The sequence below is a fragment of the Bemisia tabaci genome, chromosome 5 (assembly GCF_918797505.1).
Source record: "Bemisia tabaci chromosome 5, PGI_BMITA_v3".
Taxonomy (NCBI): domain Eukaryota; kingdom Metazoa; phylum Arthropoda; class Insecta; order Hemiptera; family Aleyrodidae; genus Bemisia; species Bemisia tabaci.
In genome coordinates, this window is record NC_092797.1 from 6,035,562 (window position 1) to 6,063,189 (window position 27,628).

The window sequence follows — 27,628 nt, forward strand, 5'->3', positions numbered from 1 at the left end:
TCAGGAAACTCATTTTTCTCCGATGTTACGGAAAATTCGGATGTCGGGTTTGTACACACTTCGATAAAGAAGAAGAGTAATTAACATAAACATGGAGTAACCCAACGCATATTCAATCCAGAAACAATCCCCTTTATTCGGGAAGGTTAAATGTGGTTTGCATGTTAAGAAAGGTTCAAGGAAAACTTCAACATATTTGCCTCATTTCATAAACTTTGATTAAAACTCAACTGTTCAGTTTCAGGCCCCTGCAAGCGATTGTGATGATTCGCCAATACAGGAAATATAATATTCAAAAATAAAAATTCTATGTATTGTGTATTCTACATATTTCTATGTTTAAGGCCAGTGCGGACCGGATTTACCTTAAAATATCAAAACCCATAGTATTTTTCAAGTATTAATTATTCACAGTATTTAGAGATTTCAGCTGATTCACTATTTTAAAGATCAGAGGGCGCACGAAATTTTGAAAAATTGACTGCTGCAGGTATTGGGGTGTTTCATATTTAAAAGACATTTTAATGCAATTTTTATTGGATTTATTTCAATCTCCTTTTTACTCTAGGAACTTCAAAAAATATTTCTTGACCCGACTATAAATTAACGGGAAGTTTGACCAATGGACCACTAGACAAGGTACGAATTTAAGCGATCTGATACATGTTTCTTCACCAGAATTTCACGTAAAAAACGATCCACACAATGAAAATCACTGAAACCAACTCCTAACGAAGATATTAACGTTTTTATTTCACATTGGTTACAAGGAATTTGAACTGCCCGCTCACAAGAAACTCAAAGCTCTACGTGAGTCAAATCGCCCACTACAACGGTTTCAGCAAGCTTCTCAATCGAGCAATGCTCATTTCCCACCATGTGTTGTTCAAACTATTAGCAATTTGCTATAACTGAGCCAAAGCGTCAAGATTGCGGTTGCCAGATTTTTATATCGCAGAGACTGTCATGATAACGTATAGCGCGCGATGTGAATCACGTAGAGCATTGAGTTTTCATGAGCGGGTGGTTTGAATTGACGCATCAAGAATCATTAAATATCTTCGTCAGGGGTTAATTTCGGTAATTTTCGTTGTGTGCATCGTGTTTTACGTAAAATTTCGGTTAAGAAACATGTATCAGAATGCTGGAATTCGTACCTTATCTAGTGGTCCATTGCAATGTTACATTTAATAAATCGCAATCATTTAAATAAGGGCTCTTGATTTGGATAGAAATTCACTGTATTCAAAGAATTTTGCAAAAACTTTTTATCTGGGAACATGTTCATGAATGACGTCAGGTTTTTATTCCGATTTCTCAACCACTCCCTCCCCCAATTTCAGGTCCTCCTTCCCCTCCTGCCTCATATCGTGCTTTAAAAGGGGTTTCCAGTTGGTCTTAAAGCCCCCTCCCTCCCCTTAATTACCTGATGTAATTAATTTGAATACCTCTATAGTGTTTTAATTCTTGTTTAGTATAATGGTCTCATCAGTTTCCTTGGAGACTCAAACGCAGAACCAGAAAAGTAGCCATCATCTCGAAGACGCGTCTGTGCGATTAATCCTAAATGATGATGAAAAAAAATAATTCATGTTGCAAACTGAGGAGAAAACATCGTTCGTGTGAACTTTAAGTACGGTGTTCTACCTTGGCCGTGCTTTCGCACAACTCGGTTCATGTAACGTGCTTCGTGTATTGGGCACCTTATCCTCGGTTCATACTTCTCGTTCTGTGCGGCTGGGTGTCGCAGAGCGCCAAAGAGCTATGAAAGCGGCTTATATGTATGTATCCTCGGTTCATCCTTCAAACTAAACTGAACTATAGTGTTCAGAAGAAAATACATTTTGCTTCTTTGCATCGAATATTTGCTTACGTGAGAAATGTTTTCTCTCCGAAGCAAAAAGTTAGTGCTCAGAAGAGTAATGTATCTTTTCCAGGGCACAAAGTAGTAGCTCAGGAAAGAAAACATTTGTCTCCTCTGCATTGAGTAGTTGCTTTCGAGAGGAAAGTTTTCTCTCCCGAGCAACTTTTTGGTGCTTGGAGTAATTTTTACTTTGAAAGTAAGGTGGGATTATTTTTAGTTTCAGCCGAAGTCGCAAGCTGAGGTGCAAAGCAACGCGAATGCGGTTACTTGAAGGAAGAACACCATATGAGCCTTCAGATGTTACCGTATTTCTTTTGACAAATCAGTAATTTTGGGGAAGATCGCTTGACGAATCCTTACAATTTTTTAGGGAAATTTGTGATAGTAATTTGATTTGGGATTCCTGAAAGTGTCAATGAAAATTATGCATAACTTTCCTCGAAAATGAGTATTTTCTCGCTGGAAATTAGGCAAAATTTGAGTTTCTACGGCGTTCATTCTTGGCAAGACAGTTTAGAAAAAGCTCGAATGCATGGACCGAGGTTACCCGCGTAAAAGGAAAAAATTAAAAGCGCGAAGAAATGCCTTTTGGAAGTTTTTGTACACTTGTACCATTCGAGGGTTCCTCCGGGCTAATAACTGAAATTGTGTTACGAAGAAGACGACGAGAAAATGGAACGATCCTCTTGGTTACGGCGGGTGATTCTCGTGGACTAAAGGGGAAATAAGGCCAAACTGTCAAAAAATTTGACAAGAAAAAATACTCTTGACTCAATCGGATTTTTCCCAGAACCCAAAGGAAATCCGCTTACATGAGGAACGTTTGGCTCTCGATTTAAGCAAAAAGCTGATAGAATTATTGACTCAGAGTGTTTTTCCTTATCAAATTTTTCAAATGTCTGGTTCCAGGAGACTTTTTTTTTTCTAGCGTATCCTATATGAAAGATCTAATATTCTATTGCAGTAATAAAAGCTGCATGTGACTTCCCAGCCTCAAATCACAAAAATACCTTCAAGAAATCGAGATATTTCACGTGCATCCACAGAATAGAGAATTTGCAGTGTCCGAAATTTTGTAAATTTCATCTTTAAAATGATGCTGCTAGAAAAACTGAGTGCAAGGATATCCTTGGTTTCTAAATTAGACAATTATCGGAGGAAATATGACAAAATAACCTAATCTGCTAAAATACTTGTGTTTAAATGGAAAATGTCGCCAGATGGCGTCATGAGGCTTACATTTTCTCATTTTGAAATCTATTTTTCTCCAATTTCGCGTGTCAGAAAAAAATTATGAAAAATACTGAAAACTCAGCTCATTAAGCACTCTCAGATGAAGCTATACAATTTTCGTATGCAAATTATCCGTTAAAACATTTGTAGAACCCGAAAAATCGAAATATCTCCTTACTGCTACATTTTCTCCACCTCTTATCTGTCTATATATCTTTCCAAAAATCCTCTTGAAAGCTCTGATATTCCATTACAGTAACAAGAGCTATGTGAGTTTCCAACCTCAAAACACAAAAATGCCTTCAAGAAGTCGAGATACCTCACGCCTATCCACAGAATTAAAACATTTGTATAACCCGAAGAATCGAAATATCTACATATCGCTCCATTTCCTCTTCGTCCTCTATGTCTATACGGCTTTCCAAAAAAACCTCTTGAAAGCTCTGATACCTATTCCATTTTAGTAACAAGAGCTATGTGAGTTTCCAACCTCAAAACACAAAAATGCCTTCAAGAAATCGAGATACCTCACGCCTATCCACAGAATTAAAACATTAGTAGAACCCGAAGAATCGAAATATCTCCATGTCGCTCCATACTCTCTTCGTCCTCTATGTCTACGGCTTTCCAAAAATCCTCTTGAAAGCTCTGATATTCCATTACAGTAACAAGAGCTATGTGAGTTTCCAACCTCAAAACACAAAAATGCCTTCAAGAAATCGAGATACCTCACGCCTATCCACAGAATTAAAAAATTTGTAGAACCCGAAGAATCGAAATGTCTCCATATCGCTCCATACTCTCTTCGTCCTCTACGTCTACGGCTTTCCAAAAATCCTCTTTTCCGGAGCACCCGAGACGAGATGCGCCATCTCGGCAGCGCGGCTTCAATAGAGCACGCTGTTACTACACGGAGGAAATTAAATCAAAGCGGAAGCAATTTCGAGCGGCGAACATCACAACTTCACAACTCGATAGCACTAACGAGGTGGATACTGGATGGCTCCGCGAATCTGCCCCGCGTCGCGTCGCGTCGCAGCGGGAAGCGCCAGCCAATAACGACGTATCCGCATGAGGATTCCATGTCGGACTTGCGCGTCTTCTGCGGAGCGGCTGACCGCAATACGAGTACCGATGCTCCATTTACTCACTATCGTTAATCGCTTATCGGCCGATTGAGATTTATGCCCGTGATATAAGTGCCCACTTTAGCCGTTGCGCAACCAGAGTCCGAGTGAGGGGTGACGAGTGACGACGGCTTAAAGTTTCGATATCCTCGTTAGCTTCGGTACCGGTGTGGGTGTGGGTGCATAATTCGCAGGAAAATGGCAGGATCAGTCATTTGGATTACATTTTGCAATGCGTCGCTAAACCTTGCGTACTTTATTTAATTTTCTGAAAGTACCATGTGTGAAGATTACACTGGAAAAAAAGTCGCTTGGATCTAGAGTCCAGACTCTTGAAAACATTGACAAGAAAAAGTACTCTTGATTCAATCAGATTTTTCCTTGAATCGAAGGACCAAGCCTCTTGATTTAAGCAGATATCCTTTTGATTCAAGCAAAAATCCGATTGAATCAAGAGTATTTTTCTTGTCAATGTTTTCAAGAGTCTGGACTCTAGATCCAAGCTACTTTTTTTCCAGTGTACGGGGTGATTTATTCCGCACTGGAAAAAAAGTCGCTTGGATCTAGAGCTCGGACTCTTAAAAACATTGACAAGAAAAAATAATCTTGATTCAATCAGACTTTGTGCTTGAATCAAAAGAAATCCGCATACATCAAGAAACTCGACTCTTCGATGAACCACTAGACAAGGTACGAATTTAAGCATTCTGATACATGTTTCTTAACCAGAATTTCACGTAGAACACGATTCGCACGACGGAAATTACTTAAACCAACTCCTAACGAAGATATTAACGTTTTTATTTCACATTGGTTACGAGGAATTTGAACTGCCCACTCTCAAGAAACTCAAATCTCTACGTGAATCAAATCGAGCAGTGTTGTTCTTCTATCCTATGTACCAATAGATCGATGCAAAACACGATGAACATAAAAAAAATTCGAACCCTGACGTGCCCTTACTCCCTGGTCCATTCCAATGACGAAAATGTAATATTCAGTCCCGTTTATGGCACTGTGGAGGCCTAAAATACGGGAGCCAATCAGAAGTGGATTCCTCATGTCTCAACTCTCGTCATCACAATAAAGAGACTGTATTTTAGTGGTCCATTTCAGAAGATGTCCTGGCGCAGTTCACTTGGCATCGTGGCGTAATGCATCGATTAAAACAATGTGTGAATGCACTTCGAAGCGAGACGAAGTTTTCCTTTCCGCCCGGCGCGTGTGTACGCCTCACACGGGGGAAATTTGCATTGTGGATCTCGATTCGCACGCGGAGAGACCTCTCCTCGCATTAGAATCAGACGACAATGCACTTTGCACCTCGACTGGATGCAATGTGACAGAAACAGATGGGCTCCTCTCTTCGTCGTTAAAAAATAAACCACTAGACAAGGTCCAAATGGAGATGTTGCATGTGTGAGGGATTTGAGATTTGACCATTGATTCTTATGTAAAAGTTCGCGAGAAACACGATGATGCCACTGGTTTTCTCTGAAATCATATCCGAAGCTCAAGAAAAGCCCTTAAAGTGAGGCCAAAATGGAGGGGATATCCCACCCTACCCTGAGAGTCCACCTCTACATCAAAACAAACTCTCCATGCAAAGATAGGGAGCAAATACATTAGCAGGGTTGCCGTGTTTTCAGTTTTGGAGTCCCCAAATAAAGTGGCAGCCCTGTTAATGTATTTGCTCCCTATCTTTGCATGGAGAGATTGTTTTGATGTAGAGGTGGACTCTCAGGGTAGGGTGGGATATCCCCTCCATTTTGGCCTCACTTTGAGAGCTTTTTTTGAGCTTGGGAGACGATTTCAGAGAAAACCAGTGGCACCATTGTGTTTCTCGCGAAATTTTACATAAGAATCAATTGTCAAATCGCAAATTCCTCACACATGCAACATCTCCATTCAAGCGATCTGATATGGTCACCTTCCGGCCAAAGTATGACAAGCGCCATGCGGCGTTTAAAAATATTCGCCGCCATTTTATTTTTTACGGATGAATTGTCGGTTGAATCTGTTTGAAAAATTCACTGAATTTTATCGGCAGCACAAAGAACACTCAGTGAAATTTTCGGACAGCTTCGTAGAAAAATTTCTCTGTATGAAAATAAACTGGCGGCGGAAATTTTAAAACGTCGCATGTTGCATGTGATACTTTGGCCGGAAGGTGACGATTTATGCTCTCTCTTGAAATTGTCGAGTAAAACACGATTTGTGCAACGAAAATTAATAAAATTAACTTCTTATCAAGATTTTAACGTTTCAGAGTGGCATTAAATACAAAAAATTTGATCCTCCTGCTCATATGAAGTGTCTGAGTCCTCTTTTAATCGAATCACGCTCGCAATACAACGGTTATGGTAGGCTTCTCCATGAGCAGATCCCCCATCCTGTGTTGTTCAAAGTTTAAACAACTTGCGATAGCTGAGCCAAAGCTCCGCAGAATAATTTCGAGCGTTTCCAAGTGGACAGTATCGTCTCAGGTAAATTGTGCGAGGGCAAAAAAGTAAATAATATGCTCTCCTTCGTCATCTCAGCTTTGCAGTAAGTTTCCTCCAATGTGAAGGAATATGGCTTCGCTTAAATCAAATTAAAAAAGAAGAATAAAAATTAAAAAATTGCTTTTTTTACTTTTATTCTTCGATCATGCACTTTTAATATTTGTGTCGCAGATTCTGCGATTTTTAATCATCTCTCAACATAAATCAATTCCAAAGCTCCAAAGAATCGTTCATGGGTGGATCTAGACACTTCAAACGGGGAGGAGGAAGGGCGTCAGGGAGGTTCGAGGGGCTGTCTCCAGAGAATTTTCGAAATTTCAAAGCAAATTACCAAAATTACCAAGTACAAGCGTCCTCCACTCTTCTTGGATCCGCTCCTTCCTTCTTTTCCCCCTTTTTCTTCCTCCTTCATTTTGGCGAACCGCGGGAAGGGGGCGCACGCCCCCCCCCCCCCAGCCCTCCCCTCAGATCGACCCCATGAAACCGTCGGTGATGATGCGATTGCACCTCCGAATTTTTTCGCCATGAATAATAATGAAAGTGATGGTACTGTCACATGAGATGGCGATGTGCAAATTTGCGATGACTTTCTCCGATGGCTCACCAATTATTCTGACATTTAAGACTTCGCCGAAAAGCATTGACGTCGGGGTTTTACGGTCAAAGACGTCGGCGTCGGTGCAGCTTTTGTGGTCATCGTTGTTGATAATTTCGTGCGGGAGAGCAACTTTCTCAAAGATAAGCCGCGCGCGTGTTTGGGATGGGATTCAGAATTAATTAGCACCGATCGATCGGAATTAAATGCCACAGCTCGATGGTCTAAAGAGGTTCCGATGCGAATTGGAATTTTTGCCCGACGCGCAGACTGGGCGAAGAACGCGGAAGGAGGCAAAGTTCAAAGATTGTTCAATTTCTGCATTATTTTGCATACCTAATTCGATGAGCAATATATTCCTCAAGCTGAAATATTATGAGCATGAAATATTGAAATACTCAATCATCCGGAACGCATCAACGGTGAAGCTCTGATGTTATGTGGGTCTAAAAAGTTTCGCTTCCGCCACCCGCCCCCGTCGAATGACATTTGGACCCCGCTAAGCGGAAAGGAACCAAGCCACGTCAGCTATTGCCAAATTTCACCGGGCAATTTAATTTATTACAAGAGAAGGTTTGTGCGGGTTTTTGTGCAAATTTCAGTGTATTTTCTGCATAGTGCGAAGCGAATTTTTTAAAATTGTCAAAGGAATCAGCACAAACGTTCTCTTGTGAAAACAATAAATCGCCCAGTTAAATTTGGCAAAAATTAATGTGACTTGGTTCATTTTTGCTAAACGCGGTCTATTACTTGTTCATTTAAAAATAAAAAAATGAAAGTAAAGAATATTAACAGTCTTATACTGTAGCAGATTTAGATACGATTATTAAATTCAGTCATTGCTACGTTCCTAAAAATTAAAGCCCAGTGAACTAAATTTTATGATTAGGAACTACTATTTCCGACTCATTATTAGGAACAACCCATGGTCATCAGTTTCCCAATGCGGATAGGTGCTTTTATGAATGGTCCAACAGTAAGTCATCTGATCGTGAGCTGTGATTACCACGATCCTGAAACACTTCAAGGCGGATTTTAGGATAGAACTACTGTAGTTTTCAGTAGTACTGAAATGAATTTGTCGACTCATAAACCTCGTCGAGTTATCACAGCGAATATTTGATTCGAGCTGTCTCACTGTGCGATGAGGCCATCTCTCCAAGGGACTCGTCGAATCAATCTCACTCGGTCTGTTTCTTTAGATGCGACCACTTTTACCAACACCTGAGGTTTTAAAAAAGCGACGATGGATGCGATCGTAAATTTTCGGAGTCCGTTCGGCTCCGGAGATGTTTAAAAGTTCTTACGGAATAGCCCCCGGGAGAGTGACTGAAGTGGTTACGCAATGTCCTCTCTTTAGTATCCCGACTTATTCGGGGGAAAAAAGATAATTAAAGATTTGAATCAAAGATACGAGTTCAAAATAGAGACATAGCTTTCAGGCACCTGCTTATTCTATCGTGCATGATGGAGTATAAGGACTTTTATGAGGAGGGATAATGTCAGTTATTTTCCAGGACCGAGCAAGGATATGGAATGATTATCTCTTTGCCTATGTAGATTATGAGGTTTGGGACAGCGCCCACTAGACTTGTTATCCGTTATAAACCGGGAGTTATACTGCCGTGCTGGGAAAAAACGCCGTATGAACATTCGAAAGTTGCCAAACTTCCTTCGATATGTTTATTTTTTAGGGAAGTTGTTAATATTTTCGGTATTTTGGAGTTTTTTAGCCAACGTCCGTTAAATTTAGCATAAAGCTGATATCTCACTACAGAGAGAGAGAGAAAAAAAAAAAACTCCGGGATTCGAACCCGGGCCTACTGACGCCTAGCAAGACGCGGTGACCACTGGGCCAACCCAGTCGGTCAGTTCTCTGCTCTCAGCATGAATTTCCTTTATTTCCTTTTCCTTCCAGCCGACATATGAGGCATCGATGCAGGAAGAGTTAAGTGGCGAGACGTGACTGATCGATTGTCGACATTTCCCTATTTGAAGCTATGGTAAAGAATCGATTATTAAGGTGTTCGTTGCGAACACCCTGTTTATCGATCCTTTTCCATAAGTTTAAACGGAAGATTAATCGATATATCGCAAAGCACGCCACGCCACTGGAAGAGTCCTAGATGCCTGTAACCATCTCGATGGCGACAAGCCCCTTTTGATCATTATCTCTCTTGCATTGGCGAGGCGCGAATGGTCGCTATCGATATTTCCCCATATGAAGCTATGGTAAAGAATCGATTATTAAGGTGCTCGTCGCGGACACCCTGTTTATCGATCCTTCCCTATAGCTTCAAATGGCAGATCATCGATTTATCGTAGAGCACGCTACGCCACTGCTTTCATGCCTCAATTTTCTGTAGGTTCGTCTTGGGTGTCTCCAGTTGGGCACTTGCAGACCGGAGGCGACTGTTACTTCATCGACTTCGCAGTTTTCAGTATGAGCTCGGACAGGGTTACGTCCAGAGCGAATAAGGGAATGGAGAAAGTCGTCCGGGAATCGAAAAAAAGTATAGGGACTAGAGTTCAAGGAGGGACTGCTTTATTAAAAGCTTCTCGCTAATGAACCGGGTTTTTTCCACGTCGATCTCCTTTCACCGTCATCGTCGCGTAAACCACGTATGCCGCCAATTTCCGCGAGCTTATGTCAGATCGTTCCCGAATCCATGCATGACCATCGATTAAACGCTACGCTCTCATCCCGAGCGAAAAGGCGTGTCTCTTGGTAAAATTAAGAAGCCGATTTTCAGTCAGTGGAGGATTTACACGCACATGTTTTAGTGCTTCATCTGAGAGTGCTTAAGGAGCTGATTTTGCAGTATTTTATGTAATTTTTTTCTGTGATGGGGAATAGTCTAAAAATTGATTTAAAAGTGAGAAAATGCACCGCTTAGTGACGTCATTTGGCGGCATTTCCTATTTAAACACATGTATTTTGGCAGGTCAGATCATTTTGTCATATCTCCTTAAACAATTACTCAATTTATGAACCAAGGGTATCCTCGTGCTCAGTTCACTCAGGACTTTCCACTTTCACATCAAATTTATCAAATTTCAGACACCGGCAAATTCTCCATTACTATATGTTTAAGCTTTTTGACCCCCTAAATTTTCATTTTTTATCACGTTTCGTTCTCAAGATCTGACGGGCCGGTTTGCATTACTTTTGCGGCTATCGATAAGGCAGTCACTAGAAGAGCCCGATTTATTTAGATAAACTAGTCGAGGCACACGAGCTGTTGTGTTAAGGAAAAACGCCATAAGAACATTTGGGAGTTGCCAAATTTTCCTTGATAAAACATGTATTTTTGATAACGTTTATGCATATTTTGCCTTGAAATTTTCAGGTATTTTAGATAAAATTGCGTACAAAAGTGTCTGAAAATTGTGGAAAATAATGTTCACAATTGTCTCAGTAAATTCGATTTTTATCGGAGGAAACTAAAAACTTGGCAACATCTGAATGCTCATACGGCGCTCTTCCCTAGCACAGCAGAGAGTATGTGAAGCGCCGTCTGGAAGCTTGGACCGCGTGAGTGGCCAGAGGTATACAGCAGCGTAGCCCCCTTGTATTTGAATGGAAGTGTCATCCGGACTGGAATGTTAACGCGGGGCTAAGACACGCATTTTTTTTTTTTTTTTGTTTGTTCAGCTATTTTTTCATAATAAGAAATGATTACTGTATGAAAATACATTTGCGAGGCTTGGAGGATAAGGAGAATAAGTGCAGTTTTTGGTATTTTGAGAAATACGTATTTGAAGTTTCGAAATTACACGGATCCTTACGGCGGAGAGAAAGTTCAAACTGATTTTTTGATGTTTAAAAATATTGGAATTTGAGAGCGAATATGTTACAGAACATGTATTAAGACTAGTTTTACTCAGAATCATTAATATCTCAATTTTGTTCAAAAACTGCACTAATTCGCCTTGTCTTTCAAGCCTCTCACTTGAATACTTGATACTTCCCAATCCCAATACCTTCCTGTAGGAGAGAAAATTCATCGACATCGGTTTCAATGTGCTAAAGGGAGAATTTTTAATCAGAACTTCCCGCTTTTTTAACAATGTGGGTTGAACGTAGAAAACGCCAATCCAATGAGATAAAAATAAGGTTATTCAAATGAAATTGTACCTCCTTTTCATCGATTTGCAAACTAAATTTAGAACTGTAGTCAGGAGACTGAATCAGATGCTGTCGTGAAGAGTGCATGCCCGAAAAGACTTTATGGGTCTTGACGTCTCGACATATGGAAATATTTAATCAATTCAAGTCTTACCTGGGACATGGAGGGCTTGCTGTAGAAGGAAGGAACATCGTATTGGTTCATGAACGAGTACACGTCGTTATATCCATAGGTGGCGTGATTATCGTAACTTGATGGGTTGTTGTAACTCTGCAAGTTTTGACTTTGCAAGTTGTGACTCTGCAGGTTGTGACTTGGCAAGTTGTAACTTTGCAAGTTATGACTCTGCAAGTTATGACTTTGCAAGTTATGACTTTGCAAGTTGTAACTCTGCAAGTTGTAGTTTTGATTTGTGGGGATTGAGATAGTCCCTGGGCGGGGTTTTTGAGGTTGAACGTGATGCTTGTATCCTACCGGAGGTCTGATGACGTAAGTTGACTCCACCTGAAAAGAAATAAAAATTAAATGTTTCCTTGAATCATTTATTTGAGAAAAAAAAGATTTAACGGGATACACTTTTCTTTAAAACAAGTTTCTTCGTGCTTAAACGCATTGGCTGATTAGGTCATTGTATTCTACTTGACACAAGATGTGACCGGTAATTATGTATTGTTTCAATTTGCTCAAATTTGCTAGAAGAATAAGCAATTCCATGTCAAAACAGCGAGAAATTTAATTCAAATCGAGGGCTTTGAGTTAAATATAGACAAACTGCATCCCTATCAGTCATATAGGAGTTCTCGTCTACTTGGAGGTAAATAGAACCTCGGTCTTCACTAGTTCTTGAAATTTCCGAGGAGACTTAAACGCAGAGACAGAAAAGTAGCGATAAAAATCCCTGCGATTTAAAGAAGTGCGGCAGCCTCTATGCGATGTTTGCGAATAATGACAACGTGAAAAATACTTCGAACCTGTATTTTAGAGAATGTAAATACACCTATGTATACCTGGACTTAAACATGTTTATCTCTCATCCAAATTAAAATTTAGAAATATTTCGTATTTTTTACAAGTTACTCTTGGACATCTTCCTTGTTTCCCCCTCTCTCCGATTTTCTCCAATTTAATATTTTTTTTATTATTTTTTGTGATGAAAAACCTCTCTAAAAAGGGATTTGGGAGGGGTTTTTCGCAGATGAGTGCAGACCGAGTCCTCAAACAGTGAGAATTAGGGAAGAAATATCGCATTTAATTAAAGAATAGCTCATATATGAGGGAAAGAAAAAAGTATTTTAAAATTTGTTAAATTTTGATTTCAGTAATTTTTTAAGGTTATTTTAATAGAATATTTGAGGGAGGAAGATTTTTTTTTTTTTTTTTACATTTTTTATTTATTTATTTATTTATCTATTTTTTTTTTGTGGAGCACTTCACATTGATACTTGCTCTTCAATGTAGACTCAAGAAAGCTCTGGTGATGTTACACGTATGAAGGATCACACGTACATTGTTAAAAATTTTGGAGTGAAATTCTTGCCGGGGTCTATATAGCGCTTAAAAACCGCGAGTGATATGAATGCAAAGCGGAATTTTTTCTCTTTACAGAGTGCGGCTTACACTATCACAAAGCGTATACTCTTTTTACGGAGTGTCATACGCGTTTATGGTGCCAATTTCACTCTTCGCATTCATATCACTCGGAGTTTTTGGGCGCTGCATAGACTCAGGCACCGAATTTATCTCTTCGATTTTAACAGTGCAGCTTTTTGGACTATCATCAAGGGACTTGAAGGACAAGGCGCATAAGTGCAGTTTTTGAAAAAATGAGATATCAATGATTTCAAATGAAACTAGTCTCAATGCATATTCTGTGAAAAATTCGCTCCGAAATTCCAATTTTTAAGCATCGAAAAGTCAGTTTGAACTTTCTGTCGCCATAAGGAGAAATGTAATTTTGAAACTCCAAACAAAAATTTCTCGAAAAAGCAAATACTTTACTTATGCACTTTGTCCTCCACGCCTCTCCATTGATTTTTTCATCATCATTTTTTATTATTATTCCGTTTTTCATCATACTAATAGAGAATTTGCAAATGTCTAAAAGATGAATTGCGTGTTTAAATGGAAACTACTGACAAAGTGAATTTCACACGAGGATACCCTTGGTTCATGACTTGAACAAATATTGGAGTGGATATGACAAAATGATCTAATCTGCTAAAATACGTGTGTTTAAATGGGAAATGCCACCAGATGACGTCTCTAGGCGGTGCATTTTCTCACTTTTACATCTATTTTTATACTATATCCCATATCAGAAAAAATTTATAAAAAATACAGTAAAATCAGCTGTTCAAGCACTTTCAGATGAAGCAATAAAAAATTTGCATGCAAATTCTGCCGTGCTAAGGAAAAACGCCGTATGAACATTAGAGAGTTGCCAAATTCCCTTCGATAAAATGTTTATTTTTGAGGAAAGCTGTGGATATTTTTCCTTGGAATTTTCAGAGCATTTAGGTGAAATTACGAAAAAAATAAACTGAACAATTTGAGGGAAAACGTTCACAAATTCGCCCGAAAACTCGTGGTTTATTAAAGGAAATGAGGCAACGCCTGAAGGCTCATACGGCGTTTTCCCTTAGCACGGCAGAATTCTAGATTAATGAAGAAGGTCATGAAAAAAATTACTTATTTTTTGCTCATTTTACATGGAATGACCCATTACTACACTCACAAAAAGGTATGACTCTGAGACCCATAAAAAGTAGCTCGGAGATCCATAATTTCTAACCAAAGTGACTTACCGTCTACAGTACGGCTTTCTGAGCCATACTTTATTGGTCATGAACCTATAAGCATGGCTCCACGAACTATATATTATGGCTCCATGATCCATAACTCGGCCGGTAAGTCACTCTTCCCATACTTTTTTTTTTTTTTTTTTTTTTTTTTTTTTTTTTTAATTTTTTATTTATGAACAAAACTACAGAGTATTAATTGTTTTTACATTATAAGGTTAAAATATGATTAGTAAATGGACTTTGAACTTTTGAGTCTAACTTTAGACTCTAGCTTATAACTAAATTATATATACGTAGTATGTATAACTGTTAATTTAGTTGTTAGTTCCTCCCCCTACGCCAGTGTCAAAAGATGAAAAGCTGACAAATTCAAGGAAATGTTGAATGTTGCATTTGGTCTGACGTTGGTGGGCAGGACAAACAATAGCTGGATTTTTAGATATATGTAATTTTTTTGAGTGTAATTTAAATTGCGTGCGGTACCTGGTTGTGGTTGTGGGTGTGTTGTCCCTCCGGTGGGACGTAGCGGCCGTCCGGGGTCTGGACGAGTTTGATGACGGAGGCCTCGAGATCAGGGTCGTGTCGGTGGGAGCCGTGGTGCTTCTCCTCCGGGCGGTGCTCCAGCAGCACTCCGTCCGGTATCGAGATCCCCAGGGCGTTCAGCCGGTTCAGCGCCAGCCGGTCCACCCGAAACGCGTCCTCCGGGATTTTCCCACCGAACGCCGGCAGAACCTGCTCACGGTATATCTGCCGTTTCGCCTGTCCAACAAAACATCCAATAAACCTTTTAGCTTTTTTGCAGCTTTATTGGTTTGTGAAGTAACACAGTAATGCCAGAAACTTCCGATTACAACATCAGGAGTGAAGATCAACTGGATTGCATTTTGCAATTTGGAACTATAAATTCTGGCTCCTCTGGAAAAACACTTATGTGCATAGGGAAACTAATGGCACATACGTTGTTTTTAAACCGGGCTAGAATTTATTGTTGCAAATTGCAAAATGTGGTCCAACTAATTATCATAAATACAAAGAGCCTCCCAAAAAAAGGGCCTTTTTTGGCCCCTTTTGTGAAACTCGGGGATTTCATTCAAATGTGGCCTAAACAAAACCTTATGATGACCCAAGACTCCAGTAAAAATTTTAGCTTGAGTATACGTCTGGTTTCGGAGATACAACGTTGCAAAGTTTGCATATTTAAGCTTTAAAAATCTTCATATTTTCAAATATTATCTTCCTAAAACTAACATGAGAGTGAACTTTACAATACTGAAACAAAGCGTAAATGAAGCATAATGATCAAGCAAGTCTCCAGTAAAAGTTTCAGCTTATGCATGACCCCTGTTTAGGTAGTGCAACGTTGCAAAGTTTACCTTTCTGAGCTTTAAAAATACTCATATTTTTGAGTTTCTTATTTAAAAACCAATTTTAGTGAATGTCCAATTGTATTTTGTGGCACGAAATTAACCCCTAGTGGTACTCGTGGATGCATAGTGCATTGATGTAAGGCTACAATAATTTCAAGTAACACAGCGTTGCAAAGTTTACATCTTTTACCTCTGAACATGTCTTTTCTATTGTTTTTTTATTAAAAAAAAACTTCGATCAAACATGTCTCGGTATTTTAAAGCAAAATGTTAGGACTCTAGTTAGAACTAGATGACAATTGGTATAAAAAATTACACTGTTGCCTATTTTTTTGTTTTCCTTCAACATTTATACATAAAATAATTTTAAAATTAGGATACTTCCAAAAATAATAATCTGATTTCAAAATCAAATTCAAGAGACTTTGTCGTGCTTAATGGAATACTCATCATCAGCGTTTCTTTCAAAATCCAACAAATTCTGCCTCGCCATAGTTGCCAATTCGACGTTTTGTTGAGAAAAATTAAAAAATAAACATAGAATACGGAATATTTCGAGTTTTTTAAGTATAAATTAATCTTGATGTAGAGAATACATTTATTACGCCTTGAAAAAATAATGCGTTCATCCATTGTATTCGTTCTTGTTCCTTTAGTGTTCATTCAATCATTTATTTGTTTTTTCTTTTTTTTCTTAATGTTAAAGTTTAAGATTAGCGACAGTGTCAAGAGTGTCAAGACATTGTCCATAGATTTGCAGGCAGAACTTGTACCGATGTGTGATAAATTCATGCAAAAAAAAAAAAAAAATAAATATAAAAAATGAAGAAAAAAAAATGAAGAAAAAAATAAAAAAAATTATAATTGTTATTTAAAAAATGTAAAAACATTAAAAATGTAAAAACATTAAACATGTAAAAAAAATAAAATAAAAATTAAAAAAGTAAAGCAAAGTTATAAAAAACAAAAATCAAATATCAATTCTTAGAGGATTCCTTATTTTAATTTCTCATTTATTTATCGTTTTAAAAGAAGTATTAATAAACTTGATCACAGTATTTTTGGCAATACCAATTGTCACTCGGAACTGACATCAACCCTCGATATTTTGCCTTGATATCAGGTATTACATTCATAGACGTCATCTTTAACTACCATAAATAATAATTTCAAGAGTTTAACGTTGTTAGCTTGGCAACGCTGTACCACCACCAATCAAAGTATCCCTGTTTATTCGAACATACATATCTACAAATGACACGTGGGTAGATTTTACTCCTCAAATTCGAAAACAAGATCCACGAAAATCGCTCTTTAAACGCGGAACTTCAAAATATAAACATTTTTAAAGCTCAAATAAATAAACTTTGCAACACTGTATCATTGAATCTGTGCTTACGCTCGCGGTAAGGCCTATATGGAAGACGTATCTTATTATAAAATTACACCTAAACCCCATAAACATATATTTTGGTGATCAGTAAGTTCGTCTTTTTATAAAAAAACTAACCAAAATGAGCATTTTTTTATAGGTCTTTGGTGTCAACTTTGCAACGTTGTATCAAGAGAATTAGCAGTATTATTGTATCAATAGATGTATGCATTCAATAATAAGACTAACTGTTGGTTAAATGTCATACAAAATATCATAAAATGTCCGATGGAGGTGTTTTCGAAAATAAGATACTTGAAAATATGCAAATTTTTAAAGCTTAAATATGCAAACTTTGCAACGCTGTATCTCGGAAACTAGACGTATACTCAAGCTAAAATTTTTACTGGAGGCTTGTCTCACCATAAGGTTTCATTTCAGCCACATACGAATAAAATCCCCGAGTTTCAAAAAAGGGGCCACTTTTTGGGAGGCTCTTTCAACATAGAACTAATTAACAAAAGCCTCGTAAGCAGCATACCAGAATAATTGGATATGTAGGAATAATAATTTATCTAGGCGTGGATAAGTACGTAGTGGACAATTGTTCGATCGAATATGAATTTTCGTCGGATGATATGAGGTTAAGATTCGATGTAGTTGCAAAATTAGCAAAAGAAAAACCAGAAATAAACATAGTTTTTCTGATACACGACAGGTTCGAGTTACTACATCGACCTGTATCACTCCATATCTCAAAGTAATATCTGTGGAAATGAAGTCTGACAAATAATCGCAGGAAAACAACGTTTAACGATTGGAGACGAGACCATTACGCCCTACGCAGTTAGTTAAATGTATTTTATCAGCGCCCCCCCCCCCCTCCCCAACCAGCGTTGCCCACCCGAAAACTTTGCACATGGTCAGCAAACGATCAGTACAGGATGCCAAGGGGAGAGGTCTTTAAGGGAAATTGGATAAATGGGGCTGTAGCTAAAAATTTTAAATTTGCTATTTTTTACTGGCAAAAATAATAATTTTTAAATATTTGAAACATGGTCACTTTGGTTTTTCATTATCCCCTTCCTTTCCTCCTATCTTCCGCTACTAACATTTAATTTTTCCCCGAGGCTCAATTGGACCGCGTTAAGCAGAAAGGAACCAAGCCACATCAGCTATTGCCAGATTTAACCGGGCAATTTAATTTTTTACAAGAGAACATTTTTGCGAATTCTTGCAAGAATTTTAAAGAATTTGCTTTGTGCTATACAGAAAATCACTGAAATTTGCACAAGTATCCGCACAATCGTTGTCATGTAAAAAATTAAATTATCCAGTTCAATTTGGCGATAGCTGATGTGACTCGGTTTCTTTCTGCTTAACACGGTCCAGTTTTTCAAGTGAAAAATAAAGTATGACAGGAAGTCTGCAACGTCGCAAACGGAGATAAGTGGTTTCGTACTATAGTCATCGCTATGCCTATATTACTACAATAGTATGTTTACTGCGTGACAGGTAGTATTCCCCAATTACTCTCTGGAATACCGAAAATAGATTTTGCAACGTAGTCCATTGCAACTGGATCATGTTGTAACGCTGCACTAATTTGACCGATTTGGGGCTAAATGTAGGCGGCTGTGACAGCACCCACTTATCGTGTCCATTCTGGTTGGAAATTATTGAAGAGGTACCGACTAAAACCAAGAAATTGTAATAGCCAGCGCCTGGAGGCAGCGTTCCAGCGTCATAACAAAATATTACGAACTATATAACCGACGAGTCTCATTTTAATACGCACTTTATAAGATCATAGACGTGAGATTCAAAAAAAACTTCTTTGTCATGATTTTTCGGGCAGTGTCACAATGGACACTTTGCACACCAAAATGTTATGACTTCATCTGAGAGTGTTTAATCAGCTGAGTTCGCAGTATTTTTCATAATTTTTTTCTTACATGGGAAATCGGAGAAAAATTAATTTAAAAGTGAGAAAATGTGCCGCCTTATGACGTCATCTGGCGGCAGTTACCATTTAAACACATGTATTTTAGCAGATTAGGTTATTTTGTCATATTTTCTCCAATAATTGTTCAATTTAGAAACCAAGGATATCCTCGTACTCAGTTTTCCTAGCAGCATCATTCTAAAGATGAAATTCACGAAATTTCAGACACCTGCAAATTCTCTTTTGCTTTCATCTGTACTACTCAAAACTATCCTCTTTGATTGTCTATTTGGTTTTTGCACACTTCTGACACCATTATTTAATTATTTTTATTTGAATGTGTAAAATTTCCGCGTGACATCGCCTATGCGTCCTGCCTGAATTTGTGGAAAATTAAAATGGGGGAACCTTTAAAATTATTTTCATCAGGCAATTCAGAGCCTAACTGCAGCACACGCTGCCCAAAATTTCCTGTTTTTTACATTATGTCAAAAAAGTAAGCACAATTCTCTGCTTTGAAATTTTTACGATCATACATACTTCTTTTGATTCCTTGCGGATCCTATCCTTTGCGGAAAACATCTTGGCATTATTTGCCTACTTTCAAGCCCCCCCCCCCCCCCAAAAAAAAAAGAAAATAAGAGGAGACATTATACAACGTGAAATGAAATCTGTCTAAATTAAATTAAATCCGTCCAATAGAGATTTTACATGCGTCTGAAATTTGCAGAATGGAAGAAAAAACATTCATTTATGGAAACTACTAGGTTAACAGAACATGAGAATATCCTCGATTCCTTAGCTGATAAATAATTATTGACGCAGTTATATTGACAGGATAATCTATCCGAGTAATATACGTGTCGATGTCGATGGGCAAAGATCGAAACCACATACCGCCATTGTGGCGTTTCACAATTTCCGCTTTTTCTCCATTTTTTCAAAGTAATTAGGTAACTTCATAAAATTTTATACAGAGTCCCCCTCTGACAGAGAAAAAATCAAAGGAGTTTTCAAAAATTACCATTGACGAGATTCCCAAAGAAAAAATAAAGTATGACAGGAACTCTGCAACGTCGCAAAAGGATATAAGTGCTTTCACACTATGGCCATCGATTTTTCCATGTAAGGAATGCCACCCCATGACGTCATACGGCGGAAAATTTTTCTCACTATAAAATATTTTTCCTCCTATTTCCAATATTAGAAAAAAAAACTCTCCGAAAAAAAATTATAAAAAATACAGCGAACTCAGCTCATGGAGCAATTTCATGAGAAGCAATAAAATTTCGTCGTGAAAATCAAAGGCTAATAACATTCCCTGCTTTCGTCAATTTAACGTGAGCCCCGAAGAAGTGCTTCTACAAAAGTAGGTAATGACTTTCTTTTTAGTCGTCAGGTTTTTTGGTCGACCGGTGGCAAGACAATTTTAGAATGGTAATAAAAAGGGATTAATCTACGCTCCTTTTACCATTTCTATGGCCGAAATCGCCTCTCACCCCCCCCCCCCCCCAAAAAATCCGAGAGCTTTCCATAATTGAAGACTTTTTCGGTAAAAGGGCGTATGAGTCTTGCAATGCTGCTAGATTGTGCAATTTGATATAGCGACTGCGGCAGATGAAATTCATTCACAGTCGGCTTACTTCCTTACTATAGTGAGGAAAAACTCGGAACAATATTATTCCGGGGAAAATTGATAGCAGAACTGTCGGAGAAGTTACCTACAACTTACGAACTGTACGTTACTTAGAACTTGCATTGCATAATCCGTCGTTTCCCAGACGAAAGAATGTAACTTCATTCCAAGGTTGCAAAATTTACTCGTACAAATTAATATTTTACAATACTGTATCTGGGCAGATTTAGTGAAAAATTCGTCCGATTTTTGCTTTAGATGAGAAGAAAACTCACTAAATTTTTAGTTAGAAAATCCTAAGACTATATTTTGTTAAAGTGCAATTTGTGAGGGGAAATTTGGCAACATTGATTTGCAGTTGCGTTCTTTCGTTGGGAATCCACGAGTTCTTTTTACCGAAAAATCCTCAAAAAACAGTAAAAATTGTAAAAATCTGAAAACGTGGTGCTTGACTATACCTTTCAAAGCGAGACAAATGTTGTTATGAAAGACATTTTGATAACGCAGTAACACAATGTTGATAACATACATTTTTATTTATTTATTTTTTTTTTCGTGGTGACTGTGATATCAAAATTTCTTTTATAACAACATTTTTCTCGCTTTGAAAGGTACAACCAAGCATTACGTTTTCAGATTTTTACAATTTTTTCCTGTTTTTATCCAACTGAAGAAGGTTGAGCTTTCAGCCGAAACGTTTTGGTGATATTTACATGAAAATTAGCCTTGTTACCGGCTGTGTAATCTGTTATTATTATATTTCTTGTCACGGGCTGCGGAGCAAAAAACCTAGCTCGTGTGATCAGGCTTGTTATACTGCCGTGCTAAGTAAGAGCGCCGTATGAGCCTTCAGACGTTGCCAAATATCCTTTGATAAAACACGAATTCCCTGGTAAAAGTATAAATATTTTTCTTCCAATTGTGGAGAATTTTGCTTGTATTTCGATCTAAAGTTTCTGAAAATTGCAAGGAGAAATATGCGTAACTTTCTTAAAAAATAGACGTTTTATCAAAGGAAATTCGGCGACTCTCAAATGTTCATACGGCGTTTTTCCTTAGCAAGGCAGTATCGACACCTGGTGGAAATCCTCCATGCACTGGGGAAAAAACAGACATTGCATTTCAATGTTCGCTGATTTTGAAAAAAAAAACACATTGGATCAAGAGTCCAAACTCTTAAAAACATGGACAAGAAAAAATACTCTTGATTCAATCGGATTTTTGCTTAAATCAAGAACCAAGCCTCTTAATTTGAGCGGATTTCCTTTTGATTTAAGCTCAGATCTGATTGAATCAAGAGTATTTTTCCTTGTCAATGTTTTCAAGAGTGACTCTGGATGTTTTTTTTTTTTTTTTTTTTTTTTTTTTTTTTTTTTCCCAGTGTGAAAACAGACAAATGACTGGAAACCAACCTTTATAGGTGCGAAACTATCTTGAGAAGTGGCACAAGCTCCTAGGACGACGAGCGCGGCAGCGTAGTAGATGGCACTTAAAAACATAATATTTACACGGGCGAAGGGGGCGGGGGGTGAAAAGCGGGAGCGAAGCGCGGGGGATCAAGAGGGTGGCGCGAGGGTGATTTTACCGCGGAAGAAGTAGTTGGAGCCGGCTCTGATCATTAGGGACGGGTATCGTGGGCCGGGCGCAGGAATCGTCGCAGCGGGCGCGCATCGGATTTCGCACGACGACCAAGACGGGAGACACGCGTGGCTCGGATCCTCGCAGATTACTGACGAAGCGACGATCCGCTCCTTGCTTCGCTACCCGCGCCGACTCCCAGACGGAAAGCTTTCTCCGTGGGAACAGAGTGCTGCCTCGTATACAAAGCAAGTGCCGTTGCTGCCCCGTCATTGCTGCAACCCGCCGGACACACGAGGAATAGAGTCCCTTTATACCCAGAGTTAAGACAACTCGATTATCAGCTGACTGGCAGCCGGCCTTGGCTGGCCATGGAGGCCGAAACGAGTGCACCCAAACAAACGATATTGAGGGATAAGGATCAGGAATCCTGCGATGTCTGTCACACAAAAACAACAACATCAACAAATTGATCAATTAAAACGAAAATTAGATTGGTTTGTGAATAATTTCTTAATCTATTTTCATTTTAGACCGATGGAAATAACAATTTACTCATGATAAACCACAATTAGGTAATATTTTCATTATTCTTGTTCACATTCGAGGTACCGCCATCTTGGTGCACTCGTTTCGGCCTCCATGAGCGAGAACCAATCAGAATTGGATTTTTTTTTAGGCCACTTTCAGCCCAACCAAAAGTGAGTTGTCTTAACTCTGGGTATAAAGGGACTCTAGCGAGGAACGGCGGAGCTCTTGCATCCCTGGTCAAAATTAGGATGTTGCATGTGTGAGGAATTTGCGATTTGACTTTAGGTTCATGTGTAAAAGTTTGCGAGAAACACGATGGTGCCACTGGTTTTCTCTGAAATCAACTCCCAAGCTCGAAAAAAGCTCTCAAGTTGAGGCCAAACTGGAGGGGATATCTCACGCTATCCTGAGAGTCCACGCCTACATCAAGACAAACTCTCCATGCGAAGATAGGGAGCAAATACGTTAACAGGGTTGCCGTGTTTTCAGTTTTAGAGTCCTCGAATAAAGTGGCAGCCCTGTCAATGTATTTGCTCCCTATCTTTGCATAGCGAGTTCGTCGTGATGTAGAGGTGGACTCTCAGGATAGCGTGGGATATCCCCTCCATTACGCCCTCAACTTGAGAGTTTTTTTTTGAGCTTGGGAGTTGATTTCAGGGAAAACCAGTGGCACCATCGTGTTTCTCGCGAACTTTTACATAAGAATCAATTGTCAAATCGCAAATTCCCTACACATGCAACATCTCCATTGGCTATTGGCATCAAAGTTGCAATTTTTCATGAAAAATAAAGTCAGAGAAAGTTGGTGACGTAACCAGCGTGCGTTAAAAATCTGCATAATGCTGAAAATCTCAATACAGAGGGAACAAGTTCATATGAGCACAGTTTTCCCTCAAAGAGATGTTCTGTTCGGTGCAACACTATAGTCACGACCATTCAGGAGGGTAACTGCAGACAGACGCACAATAGATCGAGTCAATAGGAGAGGTCGGACAAAATTTGGAAACTTTAAACGCTTATAACTCCGTTCATACATAACTTTGAGATTTTAAATGTGGTTTCATTGGTTTCCTGGTAAAATTTTCTGCTAGAAGCACCCCTCAGAGTTTAAAATGTGACGAGATAAATATAAAAATGTGCAGTTTTAGTCAAAAATTTCATGTCCGACCTCTCTGATCGACTCGATCCACTGTGAGACGGTTCGGTGGTTCGGGTCTGATTGGGTCCATCCTCATAGTGCACGCTGCTCGCTTTTTAACGCTTGTTGGCTACGTCACCAACTTTTTCTGTCTAAATGATTTGTGCGTCTACTGCAATTCAGGTACTAAAAATAAATTCTTGAAATTTCACCTGAAATATTTCATGGAGTTTCGGAAAAATATGAAATTAAAAGCAAAATTAAATGAAAGGCGACTGACTTTTGCTTTTTGGTATTTTTTTGTGCGTGTTGCATATCCAGCCCCTGAAAATATGTTTCATTTTTTTCAAAACTTTGTGAAATTTCATGAAATATTTCGCGGAAATCGGTATTTCATATTTTTCATTTCACCCGCGCGACCCAGGCTAATAGAGGAGCTGCGTTCCAAAATACCATAGAAATTCTTATAGCTGGCTATAGAGGGTGATAGAAAGCGATAGAGAATCGCACAGCCAGGCTGTGCGAGGCGATAAAAAATTATATAGTCGGGCAATAGTTCTCATTGCTTACAGCTCATACAGCTGATGGTATCCTCATTGCCATCGGCTATGAAAAGCTGTAAGAAATTGTATAGCCAGCCATAAAAAGCTGTAAGAAATTCTATAGCCGGGTATATAAAACTATGAGAAATCTTATAGCCGCCTATAGGTCTCTCGTATTTTGGAAAACAGATCCTATAGTTAATTGTTATCGAGGATGTGTCAGGAATTTGCGCTTTGAGTACTGTATCTTAGGTAAAATTTTGCGAGAAACACGATGGTGCCACTGGTTGTAAGTGCTCTCAGAGTAGAGGTAGTTAGGAGGGGATTCCCCTACGCTATCCTGAGAGTCCCATTCTATATCAAAATCAACTTGACGGAGGCGCGATAAAAATAGTTAAATTCATTGGTGCAATAGGTAACACTGGAATTAAAGTAAGAGAAACAAGGAAAGCGCCCTCAGTTTGTGGCAAATGCGACGAACACTGAACGAATTTCATTTAAACTTCTGGATGCAACTATTCGGGCTCAAATGGATGTTCTTGTTGCATACTCACGAAGGTGAAGGCGTTTTGTCTTTTCAGGAATTCAGCGCTTCTCTCGCGGCGCGGCGCTGCTGGCGTACGGTGGAGCGAAGCACAGGAATGTCCGGTCATCACCTTACTACCCAACTTGTTATGACTATTCCACTCGTTCCCATGGGAATTCCGTGTTAAACCAGGGAATTATAGTGTTATCGTTCGTTATAGTGGCACGCTCCTTTGCTACAGACTATATATCGAGAAGCGACGAAACGCTCCATTTCGTTTAAGTCTTGGCGAGACGTTTGAAATAAATGACGATTTTTTTCAGACGATTCTTATTGGTCCAATTTTTGTGGTCCAAAATTGGTCATATATGGCGACGGACATGCATTTGCGTATTATGGCCTTTGTGATGTTTATGTCGCAGGCAAATAGTAAAATCAGGCATTTTATCAAATGCCTAGGCAGATAGTTAAATTTTGAAGGTCTACAAAATTTTGTGAATTTATGGCGGAGATCTCACGAGTTTTCAATATTTTAGGGAAAAATATCTCATTAAACCTACGAACTCTTTTTGTCGATGCCTCTTCGATTGCTTCTCATATTTTTAAACGTTGAAATTCTAAAAATTCTGTTTTTTATGACATGCTGCTTTCAAGATAAGTGGCTGCTCAGGAGCTAAAAATCATTTAAAATACTTTTGTGTGATGCAAATTTTTACTGATAATTTTTTCTTACGGGAGCAATTACATATTTTGTCTAAAATTAGGAAAATAATGAAAATTTGAATATATGTTAATTTATTTGATTATTTGCCTAGGCATTTGACAAAATGCCTGATTTTACTTTTTGCTCGCGATATATACTTTGCGTTGTGACCCTGACGATGGAGCGCTTGCTTCGAAAAGTTTTGGTCAAAGTTTATTAATAAAATGTAAGTGTCTTTTTTTTTTATAAAATTGTTACATTTTCTCTAGCACTTGGCTACACCCTACATACCAATATATTCAGTGCTACTACCTTTTCGACATTGTGTTATGCAATATTCGCTGAACTTGATTTTCTATTTCAAAACATGTATTCCAGCGGATTAAATCATTTTGTCGTATCTCTTTCAGTAATTAATCAATCTATGAACCAAAAGTATCCTCGTGCTCAGTCATGGACCAAGAGAATAAACTTGGTCCATGGCTCAGTTCTCTCCGTAGTTTTCAATTTAGTTCAAATTTTCATTTATAAAACACGAATTTCCTGGTAAACTTATGAATATTTTTCTCCCAATTTTTCAGATTATGTTGATTGCAATTTCACCTAAAGCTCCTGAAAATTTCAAGGAAAAATGTTCATAACTTTTCTCAAAAATGAACATTTTACTGGAGGAAATTTGGCAAGTTTCGAATGCTCGCACGGCGTTCTCCCTTAGCACGACAGAATCACTAGGAGACTTTAACGCTTGAGAAGGAAAGTAAAACGTGCGTTGATGCAAGACAAAGAATTAGTGCGCAAGAGATTGCATACTTTCCAGGCTGTCATTAAAAACCACGCATTACGAGTGCTTCCGAGCCACGCGGTGGCGTGGCGTGAATTGCGATGTATCGATTGTTCTGCCATTTAGACCTATGGTAAAGAATCGATTATTAAGGTGTTCGTAGCGAACACCCTGTTCATCGATCATTTTCCATAGGTTTAAATGGCATAACAATCGATATATCGCAAAGCACGCTACGCCACTGGAGCCACCCTAAAAAAAGAGTAATCTCCGGGTTTTCCGGACCTGTAGACACCCTGATCTAGGGAGAGCGGGCTCAGCTGGAGAATACCTCTCATCGATAACCAGAAAAATTAATGGGCAGAAAAAATATTTGAAGTCAACACTCAAATCCCGTCAGTCCGAACTCTGAATTGCGAAAGAACGTCTTATGAGCCTTCGGACGTTGCCAAAATTCGTGAGATAAAACGAGAATTTCGTGGGGAATTTGTGGTCGTGGTCCTGAATTTTAATCGCAATTTCATCAAAACTATCTAAATATTTCGAAGAAAAATATTTATACCACACCTCACCAAGAAATAATATTAATATTATCATACCCGTACCGCTTTTGTTTGTGGAACTACGCAATTCACTTGGATCGCATTCAGCAAAAAAGAACCAGCGCGATTACAGTGTTTTCAAGATCGTGCACCTTCTTCTATACTTTTAAAATTACTTATAATCTATGTACAATGTTAGAACTTTACCTTCAGTATTTTCCTTCAAAATTAACAATTGTTTCGTGAGAAGCCAGAATTATTTGGACTGCATTTTGCAATTTGGAACTATAAATGGCTCATCTGAAAAAACACTCATATGCATTGGGAAACTAATGGCACATACAGTGTTTTTAAACTGAGCTAGAATTTATAGTTCCAAATTGCAAAATGTAGTCCATTTGTTATTCTGGGAGATTTCTTTGATAATTATGAAGAAGCAATCTTTTTACAACACTGTAATTGCGTTGGTTCCTTTTTCCAAAATTTGATCCACTTAGAGACTTTCTCTGGACTTTGCCCCCCGCCCTTTTCTCTCTCTCTCTTTGTAGTTCAGTATTTTTTGCAGTTTCACTGTTACGGATCTGTCTCCGAAATAATTTATTTCCGTGTTCTTTTTCCTGTTTACGACCCCCCCCCCCCCCTCTGTCATTGTTTTGCAGCCCGGAGCTTTCTTGACCGGACCGCCAAAGAAACAAAACAGGGGATTTCCATGT

General features: G+C 38.6%; 1 protein-coding gene across 1 annotated transcript in view; it reads right to left on the bottom strand.

The window, feature by feature from the left end:
• The window catches only part of LOC109034914 (uncharacterized), a 49,404-nt gene extending 27,094 nt beyond the window's left edge, over window positions 1-22,310 (bottom strand). The window contains exons 1-3 of the mRNA XM_019048333.2: window positions 21,987-22,310; window positions 14,738-15,013; window positions 11,607-11,957 (exon numbers count right to left, since the gene is read on the bottom strand). Of these exons, the coding sequence (XP_018903878.2) occupies window positions 11,607-11,957; window positions 14,738-15,013; window positions 21,987-22,073 (714 nt within the window). The 5' untranslated portion in view covers window positions 22,074-22,310. The remainder of the gene's footprint in view (window positions 1-11,606; window positions 11,958-14,737; window positions 15,014-21,986) is intronic.
• Window positions 22,311-27,628: the final 5,318 nt, after the last annotated feature.